General features: G+C 36.9%; 1 protein-coding gene across 2 annotated transcripts; it reads left to right on the forward strand.

Annotated features, from left to right (window-relative positions):
* Positions 1-86: 86 nt before the first annotated feature.
* LOC593856 (phosphatidylserine decarboxylase proenzyme, mitochondrial) lies at positions 87-26,465 on the forward strand. Of its 2 annotated transcripts, XM_030991442.1 has the most exons (8): positions 87-224; positions 2,233-2,336; positions 3,453-3,652; positions 17,176-17,412; positions 21,032-21,175; positions 21,553-21,697; positions 22,038-22,198; positions 23,263-26,465. In XM_030991442.1, the coding sequence occupies exons 1-8, from the start codon at positions 202-204 to the stop codon at positions 23,503-23,505; spliced, it is 1,257 nt and encodes a 418-aa protein (XP_030847302.1). In that variant the 5' UTR covers positions 87-201; the 3' UTR covers positions 23,506-26,465. The 2 variants fall into 2 exon arrangements, with proteins under 2 accessions (XP_030847302.1, XP_798408.4); XM_793315.5 differs by lacking the exons at positions 87-224; positions 2,233-2,336; positions 3,453-3,652 and adding an exon at positions 12,936-13,697.
* The last annotated feature ends 626 nt before the right edge of the window (positions 26,466-27,091 follow it).

A 27,091-nucleotide genomic window follows, 5' to 3' on the forward strand; every position in this document is an offset into this window, starting at 1 on the left:
TTCCGTACTTTTTCCGTAGGCCCTACACTCCGTGCGATGGATGGTATACATTTTTCTTTTATTTGAATAATTTAGGACACCGTAACTCAGGTTGTGCAAGATTTGAGCTTGAGTTGTAATCTCGTGCCTGTATGACATAACAATCACCCATTGTGTGAACTACATGGAATTCTATACGTATTTATCATCATCAGTGTTGCGATGCAGAGTATAATGATTAAACGGTATGTATAATACTGTTAGAGAAGTTGCATTAATTAGGACAAGTGCTTTTATTTTTTTCCGAGAAGGTACATGTAGTCCCAAACATAAGCATAGCTGTTGCTGTGTATGTTTCCGCGCACGCGTCAACCAAGAGCTCCGACGCCGAGGCCAAAGGCGGCGGAGCTCTAGAGGGAGGGTGAACAGGAAAACGATTCAAACAGCGGATTGGGCGAAATTTTTAAAAATATGAAAAGGGAGTAATTACAATTTTGACTTAGACCTACAATGTTTTTTGACTCCTCTGGGCCTGGGCATTGTGCCACCATGGCCACCCACTTGAAATTATAATTTGAACTTTGTTTGAAGAAGTCTTTGATGGGAAAAGGGTAACTCCGGGAAGCTCCAACACCGGCGCCGCAGGCGTCGGAGCTTCGGGTGGTTTCCTTGGTTTCTCTTGAGGGCTAGTAAAACAGCCGATTGGGTGATATTATCGTTAAATCTGCAAAGGGAGTACTTACAATTTTTACATCATAGGGTGCACGACTCCTCAGGGCTCAACTCCAATCACTTGAATGTATAATTTGAAGAAGTCTCCGATGGGAAAAAAAGGTTAATTCGGGGTACTACACCAACGATTCTTCCATGTCGCAGCGTTGATTCAAAATAGCGATGAGAAGGTACGCATGCGTGGCAGTGGCGAAGAAAATATGAATATTCAGGCTATCGAGCGCCGATCGCTCGAAATCGCTGAATATGCACGACTCGAACAAGCAGAGCCCTTCTCAACCTCGTGCATATTCAGCGATTTCGAGCGATCGGCGCTCGATAGCCTGAATATTCATATTTTCTTCGCCACTGCCGCGCATGCGTACCTTCTCATCGCTATTTTGAATCAACGCTGCGACATGGAAGAATCGTTGGTGTAGTACCCCGAATTAACCTTTTTTTCCCATCGAAGACTTCTTCAAATTATACATTCAAGTGATTGGAGTTGAGCCCTGAGGAGTCGTGCACCCTATGATGTAAAAATTGTAAGTACTCCCTTTGCAGATTTAACGATAATATCACCCAATCGGCTGTTTTACTAGCCCCTAAGAGAAACCAAGGAAACCACCCGAAGCTCCGACGCCTGCGGCGCCGGTGTTGGAGCTTCCCGGAGTTAGGAAAAGGGGGGTGATTCCACACATAACTGTATTGCCTGGCCTGGCTGTGGAAGTGAGCACTAAATATATATATTTTTTCAATAACCACCCCCCGCCCACCTTTGAGCAAAAAAAAAAGAAGGTAAAATTGTGGTTAGAGTGGGAGTAAGGGGGCATGGTGGCTGCAGTCTCCCTCTACGAGCTGATGGCGTGACACGTACACCCCTGTTCAACTTTCAAGACTGTCCTTAAAAGTTGCGAAGTTTGTTAAATAATATAGGGTTTCATAATAAAAATCAGCTCACCTCTGAGTTATTTCATTTAAAAATACTTCAAGACAAACAAAGTTCTGAGGTTCACTAGAAAAAAAAAGGATTTAATTTTAATCATGACACTCGACCCACCTTCGATTCATTTCAATTTCAAAACTATTCAAGACGGAAGGAAATTTTGAGGTACGCTAGATATAAGGAAGGGTTTAACCATGACTCACCTCTGATTCTTTTGCAAAATTCTTCAAGATGGCCCTGAGAAGTTGCAAAGTTTGTTAGATAATGAAGGGTTTCATTATTAAATCGGCTCATCTAGCTCTGATTCATTTGCTTTAAAAAATTCCTTGAGACAAAATGAAGTTCCGATGTCCATGAGATATAAACAAGGGTTTAATCATGAAATTTGACTCAACTTCAATATATTTGCGTCATGAAATTCTTCAAGACAACCCACAATGGCACACTTGAAAGCAGTAAGATAATATATATATTCACCAAACATGTACAGTGTATGTCAACCATTCATTGCACCTAGGCCAATAGTCTAATAACTTTTTTAAAGTGTAGAAGAAATTCAAACCAAGTCACAATGGCTTCTTTGAATTCTCTTTCAGATTTCTTTGGCAGCAGCTGCTTAAAGAAGGGAGCAAAGAGATGCACTCTCTCACTTTCCTGAATCAGAAACGATGCTTGAATCACCCGGGTCCCTTATTTACAGGTGTGTATAACATTCATTTACTCTGATATTCATGTTTCTCATATCACATTATTTATTATTCGATACAAAGTTAATCCTATATCCATAAAACCTTTTTGAATACAATCAATACATATCGGTAATGATTTTAAAAAGTTGATTGTATTTGCGGTATATTATTTAGATTTACCCTGTGCTATTCAATTGATGTAAGTTTTGCAACAACTTTCTTGGAAACCAGTCCCCAAAAATAATTGCTGATTTCAGAGAAACGGTACTGAAAAAGTTTGAGACAAATTTGACAAAATGGTTTATGATTTAAAAGGAATATTATCAACACTTTACCTGGGTCGTAAAAGTAGTTAAATTGTTGGCTTAAAAATTCCTTTTAATATTTTTTGAAGACTAGACCTATCAGTGTTACATTTTTTTTTATATGAGAGTTACATGAAATCTAATTAAGTAATTATACATTAATCAAATCAAATTGAGTTTATGTTAAGTTTGAAAAGATTGCACCTGAAAGCAGACAAACTTTAGGCCAAGTGTAATCTCTAGCTATGTCCATTAATCTATGAAGCACAAAGTTGAAAGGTTACTGTATTCTGGGAATAAACAAAAGCCCAGTCTTGACGTTCTTTTTTTAGTTTCATTCCATGGCTTTAACAAAATTTTATGTTTGTTAATTTCATTACAGGATTACAGATATTTACCTGCACAGTACAGACTTGATGTTTAGCCCAAAGAAAAACTAGAAATAAATCAACAGACTGATATTCAAAAGCAAGATTTAATAGAATCAAATAAAAATAAAAATATAATGGAACTTATTACTGTACATATGCAGTCCATAGACAAACTGATCAGTTTAGGTATGGCTGATATGGCTCTACCTGTATGTGTGAATACATTTGCACAATTACAAGTTTCTTGTAACAAATCCTTTGAAAGCAGGTAAGATGTTATAACATAAGGTTGTTTTATCAAGTCTAAAATACAGTGGACGATAACGAACAGGGACAGGACAAATTACCTTGTTTTGACAGGAGTTTGCTACATCTATGTTTTTGCTCATACAATGTATTTGTTCATATATCAAATTTTTACATTGATTTTGTATTTTTTCACTTTGTTAAGGGTCGAGAAGTTCTTCATCCAGGAATCCATCATCAGGTGGTCTAGGAGGGTACTGGCGATCGCTCAAGTGGGTGCCTATCCCTTTCAGTGTAGGCTTTGCATACATATGTTACCAGCAGTATGGTCACATCAAGAAGAGGGAGAACAGACATATCCGAGGATCACAATCCATTGAGGACTCCTTGGCTAAAGAGTGGCAGGTTGGTAGGAGAATCAAAGGACAAATTAGTCCTAAAATCATTGTTTAAAACATCAGTTTACCATAGGCAGCCATTAGGCGGAAAATTAGGAATAACAAAACAGTCAAAGTATGGGCAAAACAAAGAACATGACTGTTATTCTAATTTAACTTAAAAAAAAAAAAAAAGTTAATATCGTTAGCCTGAAACGCTCTTATCATATTAAAGTAATTCAGTGTGCTTTGTATTTGTTTGAACCTGTTTGGCAGCCCATGGAAAAATGATGGTTTAGACAATGGGTAAGGGGTACACCAAAGTCAGACCAGAGGCTTTGCCCCTGTTTTGATGGCTACAGCCCAAAAGACAGTTAATCCACAAGATGGACAGTCAAAGTCTTGCAGCCTTTTCAAGTGATATTTCACAATTTTGTCTACACTGACAATGTCGGTCTTATTAGCCTTCTGACAGCTTCTTTAAGAGTTCACCAAACTGACATCCGGCAAGACCATCAGCCCACGAGAACAACATTCTTGTATACAGTAGGCTTGCAGGTGCACCATGTGAGAGAGAGAGGGAGGGTTGAGGAGTCCTGAAAAGGGCTCTGACTCACTAATCTTTCTTGAGGGTTTGTTAGCCCTGAGTAAGCCTACTGTATATCTACATCACCATGCAAGCCGACACTTACAAGCAGCATCTAACATTCTTGTATTTTAACACTTCTAACATTAGCACTGAAACACCCCACAATCAATCAAACAAGAAGCAAACTTACTCAAACTGAAAAGCTTGTGAGAGCACCATATCGATTCAATGAAGAACCTAATATATGTATGGAGTATTCAAAAATAAAGATGTCATCGAGAAGAAGCCCAGAAGTACTCTTATTTATTGGCCAGTACAGCAGACCTCACTTTCCGTGGTTTGAAAATAAATATGTAAATACATTCAAATGAAAGAGCAAGTAAACCAAAAGAAGGAAAAAGAAATATCTAGATTTAAGAATCAAAGTTAAAAGGTGTATCGAAGTGTGACGTCATACTGGCCAAGTTGTCAAGGTTGCTGGTTCCAAACAATTGTGTGCTAAACAATGTGTCGTGATCGCATCAGCTTCAAACATCGAATTTGCCATGCTCCAGCCCGTTGCTTCAATGATTTCCCAGTGAACCTCATGCATAGGCTCTGTTTAGAATCGTAACCTGGACGATGAGCGAATAAGACATACGAACTTCGGCACTCAATGCTATAGGATGAGGATGAGTCTAGGGCAATACACCTGTACTGTTTGCACACCTAGTTCAGATTACCCGGGCTATCCCTAGCCCGGGCTAAGAAAAATATTTGTTCACACCTGGTAAATTAACCCGGGTTAACAGCTGGCCCGGGCTTAAAACATTGCCTGTTTTCACACCTGCTTTGCCTTAGCCCGGGACTATTGGAATATTCAGAAGATTGACATGACCTAACCTGTGTGCACGCGCTGTGCAGTTCTACGACTCCCAACCAGAAGTTGACAGTCGACTTCGATCTTCAAAATGGCGCGCCACTTCTAATACGATTTCAAAGGATACAATGGTTTTCCGGCCTGCCATTTTCTTTTTGAGAAAGAATCATCGTTGGAGACAGAGTAATAGCTTAAACAACAGTAGAAGGAAGAGGGTGAAACATCGTTTGCAACAATTTGAGGACTTTCAAAGTCTCAAACTCCTGCATGCTACTACGAAAAAGGCGCGCTCCGATCCTCGCTTTTGTCATTGGTTACGCTTTGTATTCTTGAATATTCATACGCCGCACCATCGATCAAAGGATATCGCGGTATAATGGCTCATGCTTTCACACCTGACAGGTTAGCGCGGCAATTGCGGGGTTAAGTAGCACCGCAATAGCTGCGCTAACCCTACTCGGGAGCAAGGCCAGCTTAGCCCAGGAACTTGCGGTGCTACCTCACTTTAAAAAAAACCAGGTGTGAACAGGAAGATAGCCTGGGAACTTGCAGCTTTAAATACCCTCTTAGCCACGCAAGTGTGAAAACGATACTGTTTACTCTACTATTTGAACAAACTTTTTGTTCACAACTGTAAAGCTTGTCAGAGGCTTACCAGACATAGCAACAACTAATGATGCACAGTGGATTCCATCCATACAGGTACCATTATTCAGGTGAATGAATTGGCCGGTAACCAGGGGTTATGGATATTAGTAAGCTAAGCTCTATATGATATTATAATGTTTGTAATAATGAAAATAACTATATCTGGTATAGTCTGTCTGGTTAGGTGACTGAGCAAAACGGTTACACAGTGTATTATTACCCCGGTCATTGGAATCATCTTCCTCTTCCAGTCCAGAGGCGATTTAGACAGGACCAAGATAATTCACCAATTGATTTACTAACCATAGGGAAACTTCCCAGGAGGACAACTACCCCCTTCCTTAAATAACCACCCAAGAATTACCACCCCCTAATGACTATCCACTTGCAACACCCAGTAGCAGTGGCGGATCCAGGGGGGGGGGGCCCGGGCCCCCCCCCCCCCCTTGAGAAAAAAATCATGTAAAATCACGTGATTTTTACCTTTTTTGGGGGTTGGGCCCCCCCCCCCTGGCGCTCAAGGGGGGGGGGGTGCAAATTGAAATAAAAATTTGAGGACCAAAAACAAAAAAATGTGCTCACTACCCCCCCCCCCCCCCCCCCCACCCCCCACTGAGCGAATTTTCGACCGGCGCGATTTTCAAATTTTCGGGAGCAAAAAAAAAAAAAAAAAAAAAAAAAAATGTGCTCTCTACCCCCCCACCCCCACTGAGCGACTTTTTGGCCGGTGCGATTTTCAAATTTTCGGGAGACAAAAAAAAAAAAAGAAAGTTGGACCCCCTCCCCTAAGAAATCCTGGATCCGCGCCTGCCCAGTAGGCAAACAACAACTACAATAAATGATCTGTCCAGATTGTGATAGTCTAGGAGGAAGTTGTTCTAGAATGATAGAAGTATCCCAAATGAATCAGATGGAAGCAGAGTTTTTGTTGATGATATCAATACTTTCTAACCATGCAAACATTTTAGAAACATTGCATTTACAATTATTGCTGACCAGTAGTTTATAGTGACCATTGCTTTCATGTACTAACTTTCAGAATGAATGTTGATGTAAATGGTCATATTCTTTTTTACCGTTTACTTGTAATTCAATATTTGTAACATGTTTCTTTGGTATCTCTCACTTTTCCTTCCTTTTCCTCTCTTCTTTTTCTTGCGCTTAGAAACATTAGTATTAAGCGCGTTATAGGTATAATGCATTATTATTATTACTATTAAATGAAAGAAAGTCATGAAAAGGGAAATATCTTGCCTTCTCTCAAACGCTGCCCCGTTGTCTTTTATATTCACATTTGATATTTGTATTTGTATTATTTTTTTGTTTTCCTTTCCTACCAAAAGTCTTTTCGGCAAGCGATGTTATGAAACTAAACTTTATCAGTATCAAATTTTGAATGGTACGGTCCCAGAATACACCATTTTAATGTGTCCAGGAAAATTTTCCTGTAAATCAGTTTTTTTCTTCTTTCTATTCTTCAAAATATAGCTGTTTTTTTTTGTTTTGTAATATTCTTTATTGTATTCACTCAATAAATAATATTAATTCATACAAATTGTAATATATAACATATTGGAACCAATTACAGAGTACAAAATACAGTAATCTCAATTATATTGAATGAATTAATATTGTTATAACCCCCCCCCCCCCCTCTATATTTTGTTCTGTAGTACTAGTATCTCTATTACATATTATAATTTATAACATATTGGAACAAAGTACAGACTACAATCAACTTAGTTATATCGAATGAATAAAGTTTGTTATACCCCCTACCCCCGTTAAAAACAAAACCAACAACAACAAACACAAAACAAAAACAGAAAACAAAACAAAAAAACAAAAAACAAAAAAAACAGGACAAAAACAAATAACAAAACTTAACAAAAAAAAAAAAAAAAAAAAAAAACGAAACAAGAAGACGTGGGCAGTCTATGGCAGTCGAGACCGGTCAATCACACACAGCTGTGAACCGGGCGGGCCCCCCCTTTCCTCATCCCTTGCATTTTCTTGCATATTGTCCATGTTTACCTTGAGATGTTCCCATTTTTTATAGTGGAACGTCAACGTATTTCGTTCAGTAGCACTCTTTCTTTCTTCCTGTTTACTTTTGAATATTTTCTCTCTTATTTCTTCAATACTTGGAGGCTTCTTTTTTTCCCTACTAATAAATATCAAATATTTAATTAATAAAACCACGTGATTAATCATTTCCTATCTTCGGTTATTTCGTCTAATCCAATGTGAACTTCCTTCCAGCTCATATCTTTAAGGATTGGAATATCCAAACTATCACTACATTGATCCCATAATTTTCACACCATTTCGCATTCAAAAAATATGTGCCTATATGTTTCCTCTTCTTTTCCACAAAATGAGCATTTATCACTTAATATGAATTGAAACCTGTATAAATAACGATTGACATAAACAATTTTATAAAGCAATTTGAATTGAAATTCTCTTAGTTTATTATCTAAAGTACTAATTCTTGGACAAAAACCTTTTCAATTTCTTTAACCGACAGATTGTATGATGAATGTAAATTCTGAAAACTGACAGGGACGTCTTGCATTTTTTGTATGCACTGTACAGATTCTTCGAACAAACCGATTCAAATTGGAATGTTTTCTTTGTGAACATAAATTCTGTTTTTAGATCATGAAATGAAATTTGCCTCTTTGTTAAATCGATTTTCCATTCCTTAGGTATATTACCATAGATTTCTTTAAGCATTGATATTTCCTTTTCCTCTAGTCCCATACATCTGAAATAAGTGTCCGACTTTAATGTTCCTTTTCCATCTATAATATGGTACAATCTGTAAGTAGTTTTTAAGAAAAGATTTTCATTGAAGTATGTTTTTCCACTATTGTGTATAAACCTATTATTTAAAAAAAATTCATTCCCTTTGTGAGTTGTATCTTTTTTAATAAAATCATTCATATCTAACCAAATATTTATTAAATCCCGATAGTATTTTGGTAATTGTATATCGATCTTGTTAGGTAAATAGTTACAGTAAAAAATAAGATTTCCTCCGAAAGGTCTCATTAAAAATTTGAAATACTTTTTCCATTTAACTCTCTGGTTTCCTGTTACAAGTCTTTTAATCCACATCACCTTTTGTACTTTCACAAAAAGTTGAAAGTTGAGCATTTTTAATCCTCCATGCTTGTAATCAAAATACATCGTACTTTTTTTAATTTTGTCTTTACCTCGCCATAGAAAATTAAAACAGATCTCATCAATTTCTTTTATAACCCATTCAGGCACTGGAGTCAAAGAGCTTACATAGATTAGTTTTGAATATGCGTATGTTTTCAGTAAATGAATTTTCCCTATCAAAGTAAGATCTCTTTGTTTCCACCAATTTAACAATTTCTTTATTTTGCTTAATATTTCTTTGTAATTCATCTCTTCCGCCACATTGGGATCTAATGTAAAATATATACCAAGTATTTTTAAAATGTGTGCCTCCTTTCCAAAAGGATACACAGTCGCAGAGCCAACAGAAGATCCTAAGGGTAAAATGAATGTTTTATTTCCATTAATCTTTAGTCCTGATATTTTTCTAAAATTGTCCATGATTACCTCTATTCTATTAATCGAGTTTATGTCTCGTACAAAAATTGACATGTCATCTGCATATAAGATCATCTTTATTTCTGTTTCTCCAAAACAAATACCTTTTACCAACTTATCATTTCTAATGCAGTGAGTTAAGCATTCTATGCATAAAATAAATAAATATGGAGATAACGGATCTCCTTGTCTTACACCCCTTTGAACTTTAAAATATCCGGTTGATTTACCCCCATTAAAAACACAACTTTGAGCATTGGTAAGTAAAATTGTAACCCATTCACAAAACATTGGCCCAAACCCGAAAGAAATGAGCACTTTCTGAAGAAAACTATGTGAAATCGAGTCGAAAGCTTTTTCATAATCTATTGCCAATAGGTACCCTGGTTTGTTAAAACAAGAAGTATGAAAAATCATATCATTGATTAATCTGATTGCATCACCGATGTTTCTATCTTTTAAATAACCTACTTGATCGACCGACACAATTTCATTCAAAACTTTTTTTATTCTTTTAGAAAGTATTTTGGTAATAATCTTATAGTCTACGTTGAGTAAGGAGATAGGTCTATAATTACTAATGAATTTGGGGTCTTTACCATCCTTATGTATAAGCGTTATGATTGCTTGTTTTTGAGAAGGCGACAATTCCTTGAATTTCATGGTATCGCTGTTGATGTTGAACGATATTTTGTTTTATGATCGGGATCCTTATTATTCCATAATGGTTAATGAAGGGTATAGATCACAAAATCTTGAGGCTACTGATTTGACGATAAAATTAAAAGCTTACTTTTAAAAATAAATGTTATGCATGATAGGCCAATGGTATATAGGATTGGGGGTGGAGGGGGGGGGGGGGGTGTGTAAGCCGTTTCCTCCATTTCACTTTCTGTTGGCAATCTGACGTATTCCCTGTTTGAGAAATGACTTGACAAATTAAAACAACTGAAATGAGCAGCTGTTCCCCGGTTGCATACAATGGCGTTTCGGCATGGGTCCCGGGTGTGACATAAATCGGACTTAACCCCCAACCCCCCCCCCCCTCAACAAAAAATATATATATGTAAATAAATAACTAAATAAAACAAAATATGAAAATGAAAAATTGAAAAGAGAGAGAAGGGAGATAAAAAGAAGAGACATGGCCTCTTTTATTATAGGTCTTCGGAAGACTTGATTTTTATATTGTTGCTTTAACATTTTTATTTTCATGTAGATTGATTTAACGGTCAACATATTTTCATGATGAATTAGTGAGAAAGAGATGAAGATCGACCAAACTATGATGCAGACATAATAATTTCTAATTTTCTAATCGATATTAAATTGTCAGTATATGTGAAAAAAAGTGGTAATTATATAGGCAATATAGGCCCATGACCCGAACATATGCTCTTGGCTCGCACAATATTATTATTACCTACCTTGGCAAAAAGAAGGACATTTCAAACAGATACTTTTAATACTTTTAATATTTTGTCGATAATAATATACTTTTCCAACTACACTGTATACTGAAGTTTTTCTTGAAATGTAAAACATGAAGAGATGTTTCTGAGTAAATGCTCGGTACACTCTTTATTGTCCAAACTTGTGTTTTCAGGTTCTTTCGTATATAATTCTGGACACCTTTTTGACGACAGTTGCTTCCTTTAGTCGGAGTAGGAGAACATTAACCAGTATCAAAATACTTCATCCCGGTCGTCCTTTTAATTAGAAAAATGCGTCTCTCTGTGTCTTATTCATTTCCATATTTGGTGTGTTGTTTGTTTGTTTGTTGTTTGTTTGTTTTATTCCTCCATTTTGTTGTGTTATGCCCCAATGGGAGTATGTCTAGTGGAGGCCTGTAACATCATCCGCGTACACGAAAAAATGAAAGAACAGGACAAATTTGGAAAAGGGTATCAAATTCATGTTATAACAAGATACGCGGAAAGGTTAGGAAATTTGTTAGCCACGGTCGGGTGGAGAGGGATCCGATATGTTTTTTTTAATTTCGTGGAAATGACATGATACAAAGAAAAGAGGAAAGAAATCAGGTTTTCTTTCTTTTACCTTGACTTTCTGGCTAAAAATATTCTAAGAAGAAGCAATCCTTGAATAGGGTGTATAATAATTTTCAAAATATAAAATCCTTGTCACAAGGATCTACAAATTGGAGATGTTAGACGGGGCGCCACGAGAAAAATTTATTTACATCAACAAAATATATTAAAAACCGCTGGAGTATGTAATTGCATGAGGAAATAGCTTTTTACTTGTATTTTTTCCTCGCTCGCTCGCTTTTTTTAATTTTATATAGAAACGGTGATTTCAGGCAGTGAAGTGCCTGAAATCACCGTTTCTATATAAACGAGGTGCCCAAAGGTTATGCCCATACATTTAGGTGTGCACTTGACAAGTTTCAGAGTGATGCACATACTATTCTGTGAATAATCTGGGGTTTTGTATTTCTAAAAAGGGTGCCGTGACTGAAAAAAGGGTTGAAAAACGCTGGTACATGTATATGGTATAAAAACTCTAGACTTTCATCCTCGTTTCGAATGCTTTTCAGAAATTGATGACGCGGATTCATGTGCATTATGTTCGGGAACACGCGCTTGTGATGCGGCGAAAAAGAGGGGCGTGTCATCGAAAAATCCGAAAGAGTTTGTCTTCTTTATGAAACTTCTTATAGATAGAGTTTTGGTAATGATAGAAATAAATTCTCACAGAATCCAACAAAACTTACACTGAATGTTCAAGATTACAAATAATTGTCATATGCCAAACGGTTTTTGTAGAAAATGTATAGGGGCTGAGTAAATGAGCATTAGAAAGACAAGGAAATCGAGTTAATAGTTTAATAGGCCTGACACCACTAGACCTATGTGCAAATGAGAGTTGAATTCCAGCAAGTTTTTGTGAGGTTGTTTTTATTTTACTAGTTCAAACAATCGATCTACTGCAGGATAAAAAATCTAGAATGAATTATAGCCATGTTCTCTCGATATACGATGCCCATACCAGAGCTGAAGATTAGGCCTTAAAAAAAGCTTTAAAAAAAAATTCATTAAACTTTTTTTTTTTTAACGTTAAAAAAAAAAGCCGACGTCACCGTAGATTTCAAGATTTTTGGGTCGGTCGCAAAGGGCAATACAACATCTTTTTATTAGGCGTCAAATAAAATAGTTCGAATTGACATCTCAATTCCCTCTCCGCTTTCTTACATAAAAGTCAGTTAGATTGCAGTGATAAAATTCATTGAAAGTTTGAAACCTTTTCAAAAAAAATAATCACCGTGATATTATTGAATGTGGTATAACGGTAGCGAAGAACAGTAGGTTTCGATATCAGACTATCCACACCGATCATCATGAGGTGATTTCCGAAAGGTCAATAGGGTTGGAGCACTAGGCTTTTTTCATTGTCATTTCGTTTTTCGTGAAATATGTCATTGGCAGATTGAAAATCAAAACCGGTCCTGATCTATTTTATAATTATAATTCTTCGATTTAGAATTGTTAACAACAATAAAATTTTAAGAAAGGGTGAATTATGCGTTCAAATTCGATGATTGATGTTTGGTTAATGTTCATGACAACTTGAAGAGAGAACACGTAGGTAACCCTAGATATGGCGCATGCGTGCTATGCTCAAGTCTTCCCGTGCGGGAATTGAACGAATGAGGATAGTTCCACGTCAATTTCGTCTTGAAACATCTTTTTCCCCTTTTCATCGGCATTTAATAAAAAATAAATTGTATGTCATGAAAGAGCATTAGTAATAGAATACACAGGATATAAATTTTTTATCATCAAATTATGATTTACCACCGAAAATTGTGTGTAAATGTTACCCCTTCGTCGACAACCAGCTATCAACGGTAACTCAATGCGTTTTCGTAGCCGGTGAAAAAGGTGCGGTCACTGTGTGAAAACTGAAACTGCTGTGAGCTGTGCTGTGCGTGGAAGAATCTATTAAAATTGCTTCTGCCGGGCGTTGGACTGAACTGAAGAGGATCGCTTTGACTGAACCAAGAGTAAAGATCAATTTTTCAAGATGGAAGTCCTCGTTCTTCTTGGACATATTCCGGCATTCCTTAGTATATTCCTCACCGTGCAGGCATGGTATTTCATATATGTGAATTTTCTACCTTTTGTTGGACAATTACCATACCTAAAACGTGTGAATCCATACAAAGCTTGTCTACGAATTGGATACATTTTGTTGCCATGGTGTGAATTTTTGGACGTTAAGATTCGAGTCCCAGACTCGGCAGAAGATGAAGATATTGATTTGGGAGATCATGAAGAATCACATACTAGTTTCAAGAACAAGGATGGTTTAATAGACAGTGATCTGGATTATGCAGAGGAGCAGATCGCAGCTTACAGGAATTTCTTTGTAAGTAGCCTAGAGTCTACTGTCTGAGTAGACTGTAGTTTGTGTCCAGATACTAGAACGTGTGTGTCTGGAGTGAAACTAGTACGATACAATTGAAATAGTCTGCCAAAAATGAAAATGAAATTTGTCATCTTTCTCTGTGAGCCAGCTTAATAAAATCTTGTCGACATATTTTACAATCTTGTAGATTAATAATTGGTGCTTGTTCAGAGACCTATCCAAAATTTGACCCGAAACTCCGGTGTGGAGATACCCTACTAAAACATACCCAAAATGAAGTAAATATTCATTAAATGTCCAAATTAAGGTCATGAGTTAAAAGTCGTTATGTTTACCTGTTTCGTGTCAATTTTCTTGTTATTTTTGGAGTACTTTTCGAAAAAAAGTTGATATTAGTACTAGTAGACACACTTTTTTACAGGTTTCACGGCAAACCGCTGCACAATACAAGTGCATACTGATGGTGGGTTGCAGACGGGCGCAGGTCTGTGTGAAAAGTGTGAAGTTATCTACCATAATGTCTCAGATCCTCATTACGGTAGATAACTTCACACCCCCGAAAAATACTCCAAAAATAACACGAAACCGGTAATAAACATAACAACTTTTAACTCATGATCTTTATTTGGACATTTAATGAATATTTACTTTATTTTGGGTATGTTTTAGTACGGTATCTCCATGCCGGAGTAACGGGTCAAATTTTGGATATAGGTTTCTGAACAAGCGCTGATTAATTAACGTAAATTTACATGTACATCCAATTCAAATCCATGTAGATCTAGGCCTACATATTTGTCATATTCTACTTTTTCTAGTCAATCATCAACGATATTCCACGGTACTTTCTAAAATTTCTAGATCAAGCCTTCTTTTCCACATATTTGTATAATGTTGCAGGCCTAGATTGTCAGTATTATAAAAAGTTAATCTTAATCTTATTAATCAATGATTGAAGGACAAGTTTGAAAGGTGTCATTTATTGCCATTGGTGTCATTCGTCAGTATTAGACAAAATGCTTCTACCGATAGAGCCTTGGCTTTATTGGTAGAGAGTTCCATGCATGCAAGGTCCTCTGGAACTTGGAAGAATGATTGTCTGTGTTGTTCAGTTTTGGACCTGGGGAGCTGGCACTCCAGCAAAGCAAAAAGAGAGTCTATGCTAATGCGTATTGACCTCTAGCACTGCACTACGTGTAGGCAGCATTTGAATACATGAATAGTCAATACACTCACAACACACAGATGCACACAATCATGCCTATGGCTATGGGGTTGATCGGCAAGTTTGACAGCGGGCTCACAATTTGAATTTTTATGCCTCCGCCACCGAAGGTGGTGCCGGAGGCATCATGTTTTCGGGTTGTCCGTCCGTACGTCCGTCCGTCCGTACGTCCTGTTTGACCGTTATCACAATATCTCAAGAACCATTTAAGATTTAAACTTAAGACTCAGGAATAGTATTTATCACCATAGGAAGACGATCTGATTAGATTTTGGAGTACGTAGGTCAAAGGTCACAGGTCACAGAGGTCAACTTATGAAATTCCTTGTATTGAGTTTGTTAGCGCGATATCTCAAGAACCATTTGAGATTTAAACTTCAAACTTAAGGATAGTATGTATCACCATAGGAAGACGATCTGATTAGATTTTGGAGCACGTATGTCAAAGGTCAAGGGTCACAGAGGTCAACTTATGAAATTCCATACATTGAGATTGTTATCATGATATCTCAAGAACCACTGGAGATTTAAACTTCAAACTTAGTGATAGTGTGTATCACTATAGGAAAACAATCTGATTACATTTTGGAGCACGTAGGTCAAAGGTCAAAGGTCACAGGGCTCATTATGTATGCAAAAACAGCTTGTGATCGCGTTATCTGAACAACCGATTGATGGATTCCTGCCAAACTTTGGTCATGTATGTATCTTGCAGAGCTGATGAACTGATTAGATTTTGGGGTCACGAGGTCAAAGGTCAAAGGTCACAGGGCTCATTATGTATGCAAAAACAGCTTGTGATCGCGTTATCTGAAGAACCGATTGATGGATTCCTGCCAAACTTTGGTCATGTATGTATCTTGCAAAGCCAATGAACTGATTAGATTTTGGGGTCACGAGGTCAAAGGTCACAGCGCACATTGTGTATGCAAAAACAGCTCGTGATCGCCTTATCTCAAGAACCGATTGATGGATTCCTGCCAAACTTAGGTCATGTATGTTACTTGCAGAGCTGATGAACCGATTAGATTTTGGGGTCATGAGGTAAAGGTCAAGGTCATGCGGCTCATTATGTATGCAAAAATAGCTTGTGATCGTATTATCATTAGAACAGATTGATGGATTCCTGCCAAACTTAGATCATTTATGTATCTTGCAGAGCCAATGAATGGTTCATAAGATCAAAGGTCATGGGCTCATTATGTATGCAAAAATAGCTTGTGGACGCATTCTCATTAGAACTGACAGATGGATTACTATTTAACTCAGGAAATCTTGCAGAGCCAATGAACTGAGTAGATTTTAGGGTCATGAGGTCAAAGATCAAAGGGTCATATATGTATATGAGAAATTGCTTGTAATCACGATATTCTGAGAACATGTTAATGGATTACAATTGAACTTGAATTTGAAAAATTTCTTTCGTTTCGGTTTGTAAAATTGCTCTATGACGGAGGCATCATTTTCGACTGCGCACAGTCGAATTCCATCTAGTTTAATTATTCTTTCTAACATCGGAAAGTTAAAAAATTGTATTTTACTGCTATTTAGGTGTCATCAATCGTCACTAAAGTACCGATTTTGAGTGAAAGCAGTTGAGTTTTGTACAGTGGTGTTTGAAATGTTGAGAATCAATAGCACAGCTTTTAATACACAGCCGGGATAGTAATGCACCTATTTGTGGGGAGCTGGTACCCGTCAGCGTGAACTGTCCTTGATGGTCTTGTCACAGGAGTGATGTGGTTTGTTGGGTCAAAATCCAGTCTCATTGTGGATTTTGTAGAAGATGGCTAGTCTGGACTCTGGAGTGCTCTCTATGTAGTCTGCAGAGAAGGCCATCCCAGTTGACTGATGATTTCTCTTCTCCTATGCTTGATGTTAATACTTATTGTATACCGGTAGACAAAGGACAAATTTGGCAAATCAACAAGATTAAACTGATTTTGAAACACTGATCAATCTCTAGGCATCAAGTACTTTGTTTAAAATGTATAGTTGTATACAACAGTACAACTACAAGCAGTGAACAAACCTTTGTAAAAAATTTAGATGATCTGAATTTAACACTGATCTAGATCCATATCTTTTCAATGTTGTAAAGCTTGATAAGCTACAGGGCTAAACTATTCATATCAGACTTGATGTGTTTGTAAGATGTGGACCAAAATATGCCTCGGTAATTCGCACATATTTGGCTGATGAAAAATCTGTATCCACTATTAAAACATAACTTTGCCTTTCTGTTTGCCACAGGTCAACTTGTACCGCATCTTACCATTCCGCTCATTATCGAGGTTATGGGGTCGGGTGAATAGTTTGGAGGTACCGCTCTTTCTCCGGGCTCCCATGTACAGTCTCTATGTACGGCTTTTCAACTGTAACCTTAGTGAGGCTCTGGTAGAAGATCTCAAGCAGTACAGAAATCTGCAGGATTTTTTCATGCGAGAACTCAAGCCAGATGTAAGACCAGTGGATGCACATCATATGCTGGTGAGTATATTTCTAACAAATATTAGATTTTCAAATGTCACCAAAAAAAGATTTGTTTTCCAATTTATTCTGTTTTTTCTCTTTTTTTTCTCAATCTTATATCATACATTCTACCACCAATATTCAATTAAATTTTCTGGTAAATTAAACATCAGATACAAGAATTTTTTAAAGGTTGTAATTTTGAAGCTCTGCTGCATTAGGCGTTAAAAAAGGATGTTGTATTGCCCTTTGCGGCTGACCTAAAAATCTTAAAATCTACAGTCCGGATTTTTTACCGTTTTTAGAGAGAAAAAATGTTTAATGAATAACAAAATATGTATTTTGTTTGTTTAAATGGGATATTAATGCATAGAATCATCAAATTATCGATTAGGGTGTTTTTGTAATGAATGAAAGGACATTTGTTACATCATACATTATTCATTTTAATGCTTTGCTCGTGATCAGAATAGGTAATCACTTCTTTTAAGGGAAACTTGCGCATGTACATGTACCAAAATAGAGGGCAGGGGCCTCTTGCATTACATAAAAAGTGTACTCTTTGAGGCCCCGGGAGGACAACAAAATAAAAGAATAGCATGGAAAAGAGACAAATTCTTGCACTCATCATTGCATTCCCCAATAATAGAATTGATTTGAGATTATGAGCATAATGGGAGATCAGGTAAAAAGACTTAATCTGGCCTGTTTATTATGATGTCCACATTAGAAGAATGCAATCTATTAAGTTTAACCTCAAAATCTCAAATCATACGATTTATAGCATGACTACATCAAAGCTTTGTATTTGACTAGAAATATGGACTTTGATTCTGAAGCCCGTGTTCCCCTTTTCATAATATTTACACTTTTTGATTGACCTACAGGTGACACTCACAATAAAAGCTCGTCATACTTTGATCCTAATAAAATCAAGGTGTTCAGTAATCACCTTATTTGATAATGAATGATTGAGTGCTGCTTGACACAAAATGAAAATTATCTGTAGAACCAAATGTTTATTGTTCTAGAAGTGTGAACCTTTTGACATTGGCAATGAGAAAAACATCAGTCCTTGTGTTTTGAGTTTGGTGACCCACGATTAGGAATCTAATACTCCATTCACAGTGGCCTCAAACACCGCGACAGCAGCGGGACTGTCCCGCTGCTGTCGCGGTGTTGTCTTCAGTGTGAAGGCTCGGACCCGTTATAAACTATCGCGGGATAACACCGCCTCGCGATAACGCCGCGACAAACTATCGCTAGGTTCGCCTAGCTACAGCAGCGGGACAGTCCCGCTGCTGTCGCGGTGTTTACTCAGTGTGAAGGCTCTCCGCTATAACACCGCGACAAACACGTGTGATTTTTTTACTTACCTATCACTGACCTCTTTTCTCCAGCAATGGGGAACATAAAGTGAAATAGAAATAAAGTAACCAGTGGATTCAAATTGATTTTATTATTATGTAGATATTATAATTATCCAAATAAAAATATTTCACACTTCAAAAAATTAAAATATTCTGACTGGAAGCAATAAAAATGCTAGTTTTTTAAAAAGTAATATGATCGAGCTAGCTACATGAGGAAGAGTGTGTAAAGTACAGCTAGCGCGCGCAATTTCAAGCAATCGAAAACCCCGCGCTGAAGTATTTCCGGTCATATCGGGGTCACTCGCGGGTCATGAGCCATGCATACACGTGTTTGTTACGGAGGTAATAAAAATCACCCGCTGCAGCGTGAATGGGTACATGATATTTATCCCGCTGCTGCAGCGGGATAACTTTTCTACTGTGAATGCATTTGTAGCGGTGTTATGGCGGTGTCGCCGCTCCGCTACAACGCCGCTACAAATTTCAAAACCACTGTGAATGGGGTATAAGCCAATATTTGAGCAAGCAATTAAATAGGATCAAGGCTTGTATGATAGTGGATTGGTATGAATGTGACTTTAATAGGCTATCGATCAAGGCTGATTCCCATTATCGTGTTTTAAATACCAGGACAAACATGTGTTAGTTAGTCTGCTTAAGATAGAAAGACACCTATTCCCATTAAACAAATAATTGCTAGCAAGGAAATACAGCAAACAAGATAAAGCACTTATGATTCAAAAGGTTATTTAAACGATTGTATGTGGCGTAAACAAAAGAAAAGAAATAAAGAAATATTAGCATGTACAGCCTTACACTATCCTACAAAACTCATCAAAAAAATATGTGTTGTAGGAGACTTGAGGTTTAAAACATACTGAATGAACTCTTTGTACTTCTTAACAGGCTGTCCATTAAACAATGTGGAATAAATGAAAAACTTATAGGGCATCTTCCACAAGAAATAAGCATTTTTTAGATAAGAATCCAAACAGCATAGTGGCTAAGTTTCATCGATTCTGCATTTAACATGTATTAGGTCATGTATGACAGTGACTTTGATCAATTCACCTCATAATACAAGCATCCTTGTGTCCAATACTTCGGCTAAAATCCATGATCGACAGATTTAAAAATGATTTTGATATTATTTTCTGACTTTAAAATCATCATAACAAAAAATAGATTTGCAATAATGAAGAAAGAAAAAAGAAAAAAGAAGAAGCAAGACTACCGGTACTGAATTTGCTAGTGTAGCGCTCCCCCCCCCCCCCCCCCCCCCAAAAAAAAAAAAAAAAAAAATGTTGAAAGAAAAGAACACTCTTTTCTTCTTGTTATTATGTAACATTAGCACTTGGCCCAGTTTATTCTATAGATGTGACTCTGTCTTCAGGAACTTCAGGTGGGATCGTATGGAAATATTGCTCTAGACACTGACTGTACAATATCGACAGGCCTACCATGGTACACCTTCATACAAAAGGAAATCATGATTAATTTCATTAATGGGGGAAACTTCATAGTGTTGATTTCAACTTCCTTTTGGTGAATATCCTCTTAGTAGGATTCTCTATGAGAAGTGACAGACATATTGAGTACCGGTATGCATGTTGTACATGTACATGTGTTTGGCCAATCATCGACTAATTGTGTTTGAATGGGTTAGAAAACAGTCTACCATCTGTTCCATGACACTTTCGAGTAACAACATGTGCTTTATCATTGTGATTAACTCTTTTTATTGATGATAATCATTCAACCTTCTTGCCTTTCAGTGCCATTGTCTCAGAATTTTAATTCTATATTTAAGAAAAATCCAAGGCCTGGTCAGTATTTATTAATTCTCCCGATACACAACATTTTGAGCTCAGCAAGTATAAACTTAAGAACATATTCAGAGCTTATTGAATCCTTTCTGTTCTGAGGACATATAAAATAGTAATAGAAAAATAACAAACAACCCATGAAGTAGGAATACAACATTTTTCTCTTAAATACACTTACAGTAAGTATGTGCAGATGCAGTATGAACTTTATTTCAACTTCATGGATTGTTTCACTAAATGTTAGGGGAAATTTCAATCAGAACTATGAATATGAAGCTGATGGCACCAGAGCAAGAGGTTATCATTCGTCACTCGTCAGTGGTCATTTTATGTTGAATCCAATTTCTCATTGCGTTCACTTTAATACACCTTTTTTTCTACCTCCTCCTCCTCCTCCTCCTCCTCCTCCTCCTCCTCCTCCTCCTCCTCCTCCTCCAGGTCAGCCCATGTGATGGTAGAGTCCTCCATTTTGGTAAAGTAGAGAAGAGCAAGCTGGAGCAAGTCAAAGGCATCACCTATTCCCTCAAGGACTTCCTAGGACCAAACTCTACCAACTCGGATACTGTAGGCAATGAATATGAGGTAGGTATGAGCAAAGATTCACTTCCGGTGTGTGCTCCACTACATAATGCCCTTGGTGCTTTTACCAAGTGTAGGGACTTCAAGAAAAAAGACAAGGGAACTGATGAGAGTTGTGGAGATCGTTGATGATTGCCCTTTTTCTTCCAAACAAAAACCTCATGAATTGTTTCTTGCATATCAAAGTGTCTAGTTTTGTATAATGTAGTACATATATTACTTGTTAGCTCTTCTTCCATGTTCATATCAATTTACAGCAATATGTTATACATTTTCCAAGGTGTGTGTGTTTGTGAGGGGGGGGGGGCGGTTCAAACACCATCCTTCACTGTATAACATATCCTTGTTCTTTTCCTTTCCATCCTGGATTCTTTGATCAGGTTTCCGATGAGGATTATCATTCTTCCCTTTGTCAGAAGGAAGGTACCAGTCTGTATCACTGTGTGATCTACCTGGCCCCTGGAGACTACCACAGGTTCCACTCACCAACAGACTGGACTGCACATCATAGAAGGCACTTCCCAGGTATATACAAGTGGTTCATTCACAGTCACTCCACCCTCGATCAAAAGGTTCAGGGTTCCAATCTCGGGACAGTCAGATTTTCCTTTCTTCATTCAATCCACCCTTGATCACAAGGTTCAGGGTTCCATTCTCTGTTACTCGTTTACTATAAGGGTCATTCCATAAAGTTGGGGCAGAAAATATGACGGTGTCCATGTAATGTTGGTGTTAACTCGTATTTTACCTAAGCCGAAAACTAAGTAAAATACTCATATTTCTGACATGCAGTAAGTATTGAGTTGAATACCGGCCCAGATGTACAGAATGATAAACGGTTGAATATTGTGTCCCCTCCCCTCAGGTGAACTGCTGTCTGTTAACCCTGGCATCGCTAGATGGGTGAGAGGCCTATTCAACTTTAATGAGAGAGTGTGTATCACAGGAGACTGGCAGCACGGCTTCTTCTCTTTCACTGCCGTGGGCGCCACCAATGTAGGATCCATCTCCTTTTACTGTGACGAGGTAAGTTCATATAAACCAAGGTTCTGCATTTCTGCTACAAAACTAATATCTTACCAGCTTTCATGTTTTATATTGCAATTCTTGCAATTTTTCTCTAATGCCTTAGTCACACGTTTGCGTATTTGGCTCACGTATTGTTGCATATTTATTGCAAGCCGTCTTAACAATTATTCTTATTTCTTGTAGGCCTAATTTCTTGATATCTTGATACCAAGAAATCAAATTCTTGATATCAATAATTACTATTGCTTCACAACAGAAAAATTATCTCTTGATATCAAGAAATAGGAATAAATGTTAAAAACGGCTTGCCATAAATACGCAGCAATACGCAAGCCAAATACGCAAAGCTGTGACTGAGGCATCAAATTGATCTTCTGAAGCTTTGCATATTCGGCTATAAAGCTGGGTTGGTAGGGCTAAGCCTGGACATGAAGGCTATAGGTTTATCGAGAATTCTCAACACTTTTTATCTTACACTCGCACTTCTTAGTTTGCTTGGCCCTAATTTAACATAAGGTCTGAACTGTTAGTACCATAGGATCTGTCCTGTCTGCCTTCTGAAGTTGGCCTTTATTCATCTTTTCAGTGAATCCAACATATTGCAAGAAAATCTGTTTTCTTTGAAATTAAGTGACTTACATGCAGGGATGTCAATTTCAGACGTTATATTAGGCCTACTGATATTCAAGTCATCTTACATAACTAGATGACTCTTTATTGTTATCTCTTATAAGCTTCTAAGGAAGTTTAGTCTTCATATCTCAGAGGAAGGAGATCATATCTTATACATTTTTTTCTAGGATTTTATATTACTTTGAATATGATCACAATTACATAACTACATACATGTACTCTTACTTCTTGTTTCTTATGGGTATTTTGGGAAGTTTGATCAATTGTATTTTTGAATGTCAATTAAATTGGTGTACTTATTTTTGTTTGTTGATGTAGCTAAGAAAAATTACATGGGTACATGTAGCTATGAAGTATATTTTCTTAAAAATCAAAAGCTTTGACTCTTGTAAGTGTGAACAACTATCCAATTTTCTTACAATCCAAAGGAGCTGTGCACAAACCTAACAGGGAAGTGCAAGCCTGGCGCCTACTACGACAAAAGTTTGAAGTCATGCCGGAAAGAGAGAGGTGATCACGACGACGGTGTGGCGATGACCAAAGGGACGGGTATAGGTAGCTTTAACCTCGGTTCAACCATCGTCCTTGTCTTTGAAGCACCTAAAGACTTTAACTTTGTATTCAACAGTGGGGATAAGATCAGGCTAGGGGAGAGACTAGGTTCCCTCTGAGGGAGGGTTGGTTGATCTGTAGATGAACCCTCCCTTTAGATGTATCTTCCTAAGCTATCTGCATGTCAGATAAGGACTACTATACCACCACCACCACCACTTCAAAACTGTGCTCTTGAACTCCCTCCCGTCATACCAGCAGATGGACCGCCGCCAAATGGAGTAGCCAGCCAGCCAGCAGATTTCTATTTGTTGCATATATGTATATAGGAGATGCTATCTGAAAGGTTGAATGAAAGATGATCAGTGCAAGGAAAATTTAAAGTTTATTCGTCGTCAAATTGGGGGAAATCTTTGTATGTGTATTTTTGTCTGAGAGATATTTTGTATTGAAGAAATCGGTATCATTAACAATTTCCTATAATCTGTTTGCTCTATCTGGTCATGATGGGCTCTTATATAATTTGACCCCCCCCCCCCCCCATGTGCAGTATTATCTTAAGAATATCTCACTGAATATAAATTGTGAAGTTCAATGCACTGGTAAACCATAAATGTTGGTATGATATGACATTGTGTCAGGTAAAATGTTTACTTCTAAATATCCTGTACACATTCAAATGTATTTCTTTTTTCCTTTTTTTTTTAGTTCTGGACTTTTCTTCGGCATTCTGTAAGTTTCAGCCAGTGAAAGAAGATTGTGTTACTGTGAACATTTTTGTTGGACCAACTCAGATTCATACATGCTGAATTATATTGAACCTTCTATTACATAACACATGTCTCTATTGATACAAGGATATCCAAAGGGGGTACACAATTTTACCAGACCCTGCCCACATTAAATTATTTTGATAGAGATGGAGATGCTTTTACATCTACATGTTGCTCTTATTTTTTTCTTCCCAAAATGGGGTTGATGGTGGACAATGACTTGCATTTTCATGCTAATATTAGTGCCCTAATTGTGTACAAATAGATACCTGTAGTTAGTCAAAGGGGGGCTGGAGAAATATGATACTGTGGTTTCAAATATTTTGATATGATTTTACTTGGCTGATATGAAGCCATTTTCTCAGACTTTGGTTAATCCAATGATTATATTTTTTCAGTTGCCATGGTTATTTTCTGCTAAATATTCGGATCCATTCACCACTACCGTTTATGTTAATGTACATTTATGTCTCCTCCGACAATAGACTGAACATAACATTCAGAATAAAAAGAAAACGACCTAGATGAAATGTATTCTATTTCAATCAGATAAAAAAGTTCCCTTTTTGGGGATGTATAATGATTGGTTTAGCATGGGTCTTTAAACGTAATTTGAACAGAAGCAAAATATTTTCCTGTCATGTCCATTTCATGTGCTTATCTCACTATATAAAACTTTTTTTTTTTTCTTTGTGTAATTTCTGCTGAGAAAGAAAACACAGAGGCAGAAAATAGCACATTACAAATTCAAATGGATGGCCCCTAAATGTACTTACATACATGTACATGTAGCTGTGTTTTATGAGGTACAGGGGCGGGTTTCATAAAACTTGTTATCTCTAACAAATGCTAAATTTCTATGACAAATATGCTCTCAGCCAATCAGATGCCATGATTTCAGGAGCTTATAACAGTAGATTGTAACTTGTTATTGATATCAAGTTTTATGAAACAAGGCCCAGATCTTATGTCTTTGTATTTTGCCACAGTTACAGAATCATGGGTGAACAAAGATGAAAACCCAATTCACAGATTTATGTGACATTACAAAATTATCATGACATTACAATTCCACGCTACCGGTAGATATTAATGATATGGTATTGCCATTGAAAATGAAATGCACTTAATGATCCATTCATCGCATTGCGCTGGTAGACAGTTTACTTTGATATTTATGAGATTGACCAAGTCATTGATAGTTGAATATGTGAAAAGCAGATGAATTATTAAAGATTAAAGTATATTATAGCAATTTGCAATGCAAACATATATACATGTAATGTGATTTAAACAGAGCAAAGTATATTGTAGCAGTTTGCAATGCAAAATAAATATTTTTCACCAAAGAGGCTTGGATCTTCCAAGTTATGGTGAAAAAGAAGACAATTTTACAGATTGTTTGTAAAAGTATATAGTAATTATAATTAAAATATTATTTTGGTGAACCGTTGCTTTTCCTTCTGTCCTTGGATCACAAAACATGGCAAGTGGTTAAAATTCCTGGGGTTGTTTCACAAAGATCCTAGGTTGAACTTAACAATTATGGAAAGCAGTTAGTATATTTGAAAATACTTACTAATACTAATACTTACTAGACCATGGGTTATGTAAATGAAGGTATAAACCATGGGTTAATTTTAAACCTCCTTTGTGAATTCAGGCCATTCTGTTTATCAGAAAATGGGGACAGGTTTCATGGTTGTAAACGGCAATATTGTCCTGGTATTCAAAGATATATATATAAAAGTAAAATTAAAGTCACATTGCATCTGTAGAAATCTCAATGTGATTGTTCTCACTTTTGGTACTACTACTCCTCAATCAAATCTTATCCATTCAATGTGTGGGCATACACATTTCTGACTTTTATTGCATATACAAATGTTTATAAGGTGTTTTTTTTAAGAACGAGACGTACAGAAATGGCGAACGATCCATGTACTTATTTTCAGTACTGACAAGTTTCGTCATCCTGGTATCTTAGCATTCGTTGAATCGCCGGCAGTAGACAGCCTGAAATGTAGTTTATTATGGACGGAAGTCAAGTATGAACATGAACAGCCTTGATCAAGAAAGTGATCCTAGAATTTCATCATAAAAACTTCCATAGCAATCAGATATTATTTATTGATAATACTGTAAGTGATGTTAATTTGGATTAACTACCGTCCTTTGACATAGATTTGTGTAGAGCCCCATCCCATATCATAATGATCTGTACTGTACTGTGCCATACATTGTAGATGTTTGTCACACCGGCTGAGTCAATTAAAGGGAAATGAAATATGATGAAAAGCTATAAATTTGACTACCGTACTCTTTCTTGTCTTTCTTTTGATGTAGGAGTATTTATACTTGATATGCTAACAAAACTTTGTACTTTGATTTCTTTATTAAAAATAATAGCTACATTTATATTGCAGCACATATCCACACACAGGGTGCTCAATTTCTTACCCTGCCTTTAGTCCAGCTGCTCTTTGTTTTGGGGGATTTTAAAAAAATGAAAGTTTGTTAAAAGGCAATCCAAGCATTGTAATCGGGTTATTTGATTGAAATTAGAGAAATATGAGAAACAGGATGGATTTTTTGTTGAATAAATCACACCAATTAAGGGGGTTATGAATGTTTGAAACATGAGATCACTGTCGCTATGCGGATCTCAAATATGGAATTTTGACAGTGGATTATGACATAGTCGCCGACAACTCTCCCGTCTGTGGTGTCGCGAGGGGGAAAATGTCCATGATTAGTTCGTTCCCTCGCAATATTATTTCATTCCGAAAGCCGGTTGAAAAAAAGTATGTTTCCAACCTCATTTATCACGTTACCTGCACTCTGCACAAAACTTATTGCATGATATTGTTTAAAACATGTATAAAATGCCTTTTGCCACAATATAGCGCTGTTGAAATTCTTTTGAAAGCAA

This window comes from Strongylocentrotus purpuratus, unplaced genomic scaffold (genome assembly GCF_000002235.5).
Source record: "Strongylocentrotus purpuratus isolate Spur 01 unplaced genomic scaffold, Spur_5.0 spur5_scaffold_2, whole genome shotgun sequence".
In the NCBI taxonomy this organism is placed as follows: Eukaryota; Metazoa; Echinodermata; class Echinoidea; order Camarodonta; family Strongylocentrotidae; genus Strongylocentrotus; species Strongylocentrotus purpuratus.

Bases quoted from the DNA above. Each gene is read 5' to 3' on its own strand.
- LOC593856 (XM_793315.5), top strand. From the start codon at position 13,353: ATGGAAGTCCTCGTTCTTCTTGGACATATTCCGGCATTCCTTAGTATA. The intron at 17,413-21,031 runs GTGAGTATATTT...CTCCTCCTCCAG, and splicing joins TGGATGCACATCATATGCTG to GTCAGCCCATGTGATGGTAG. The intron at 21,698-22,037 runs GTATATACAAGT...CCCTCCCCTCAG, and splicing joins TCATAGAAGGCACTTCCCAG to GTGAACTGCTGTCTGTTAAC.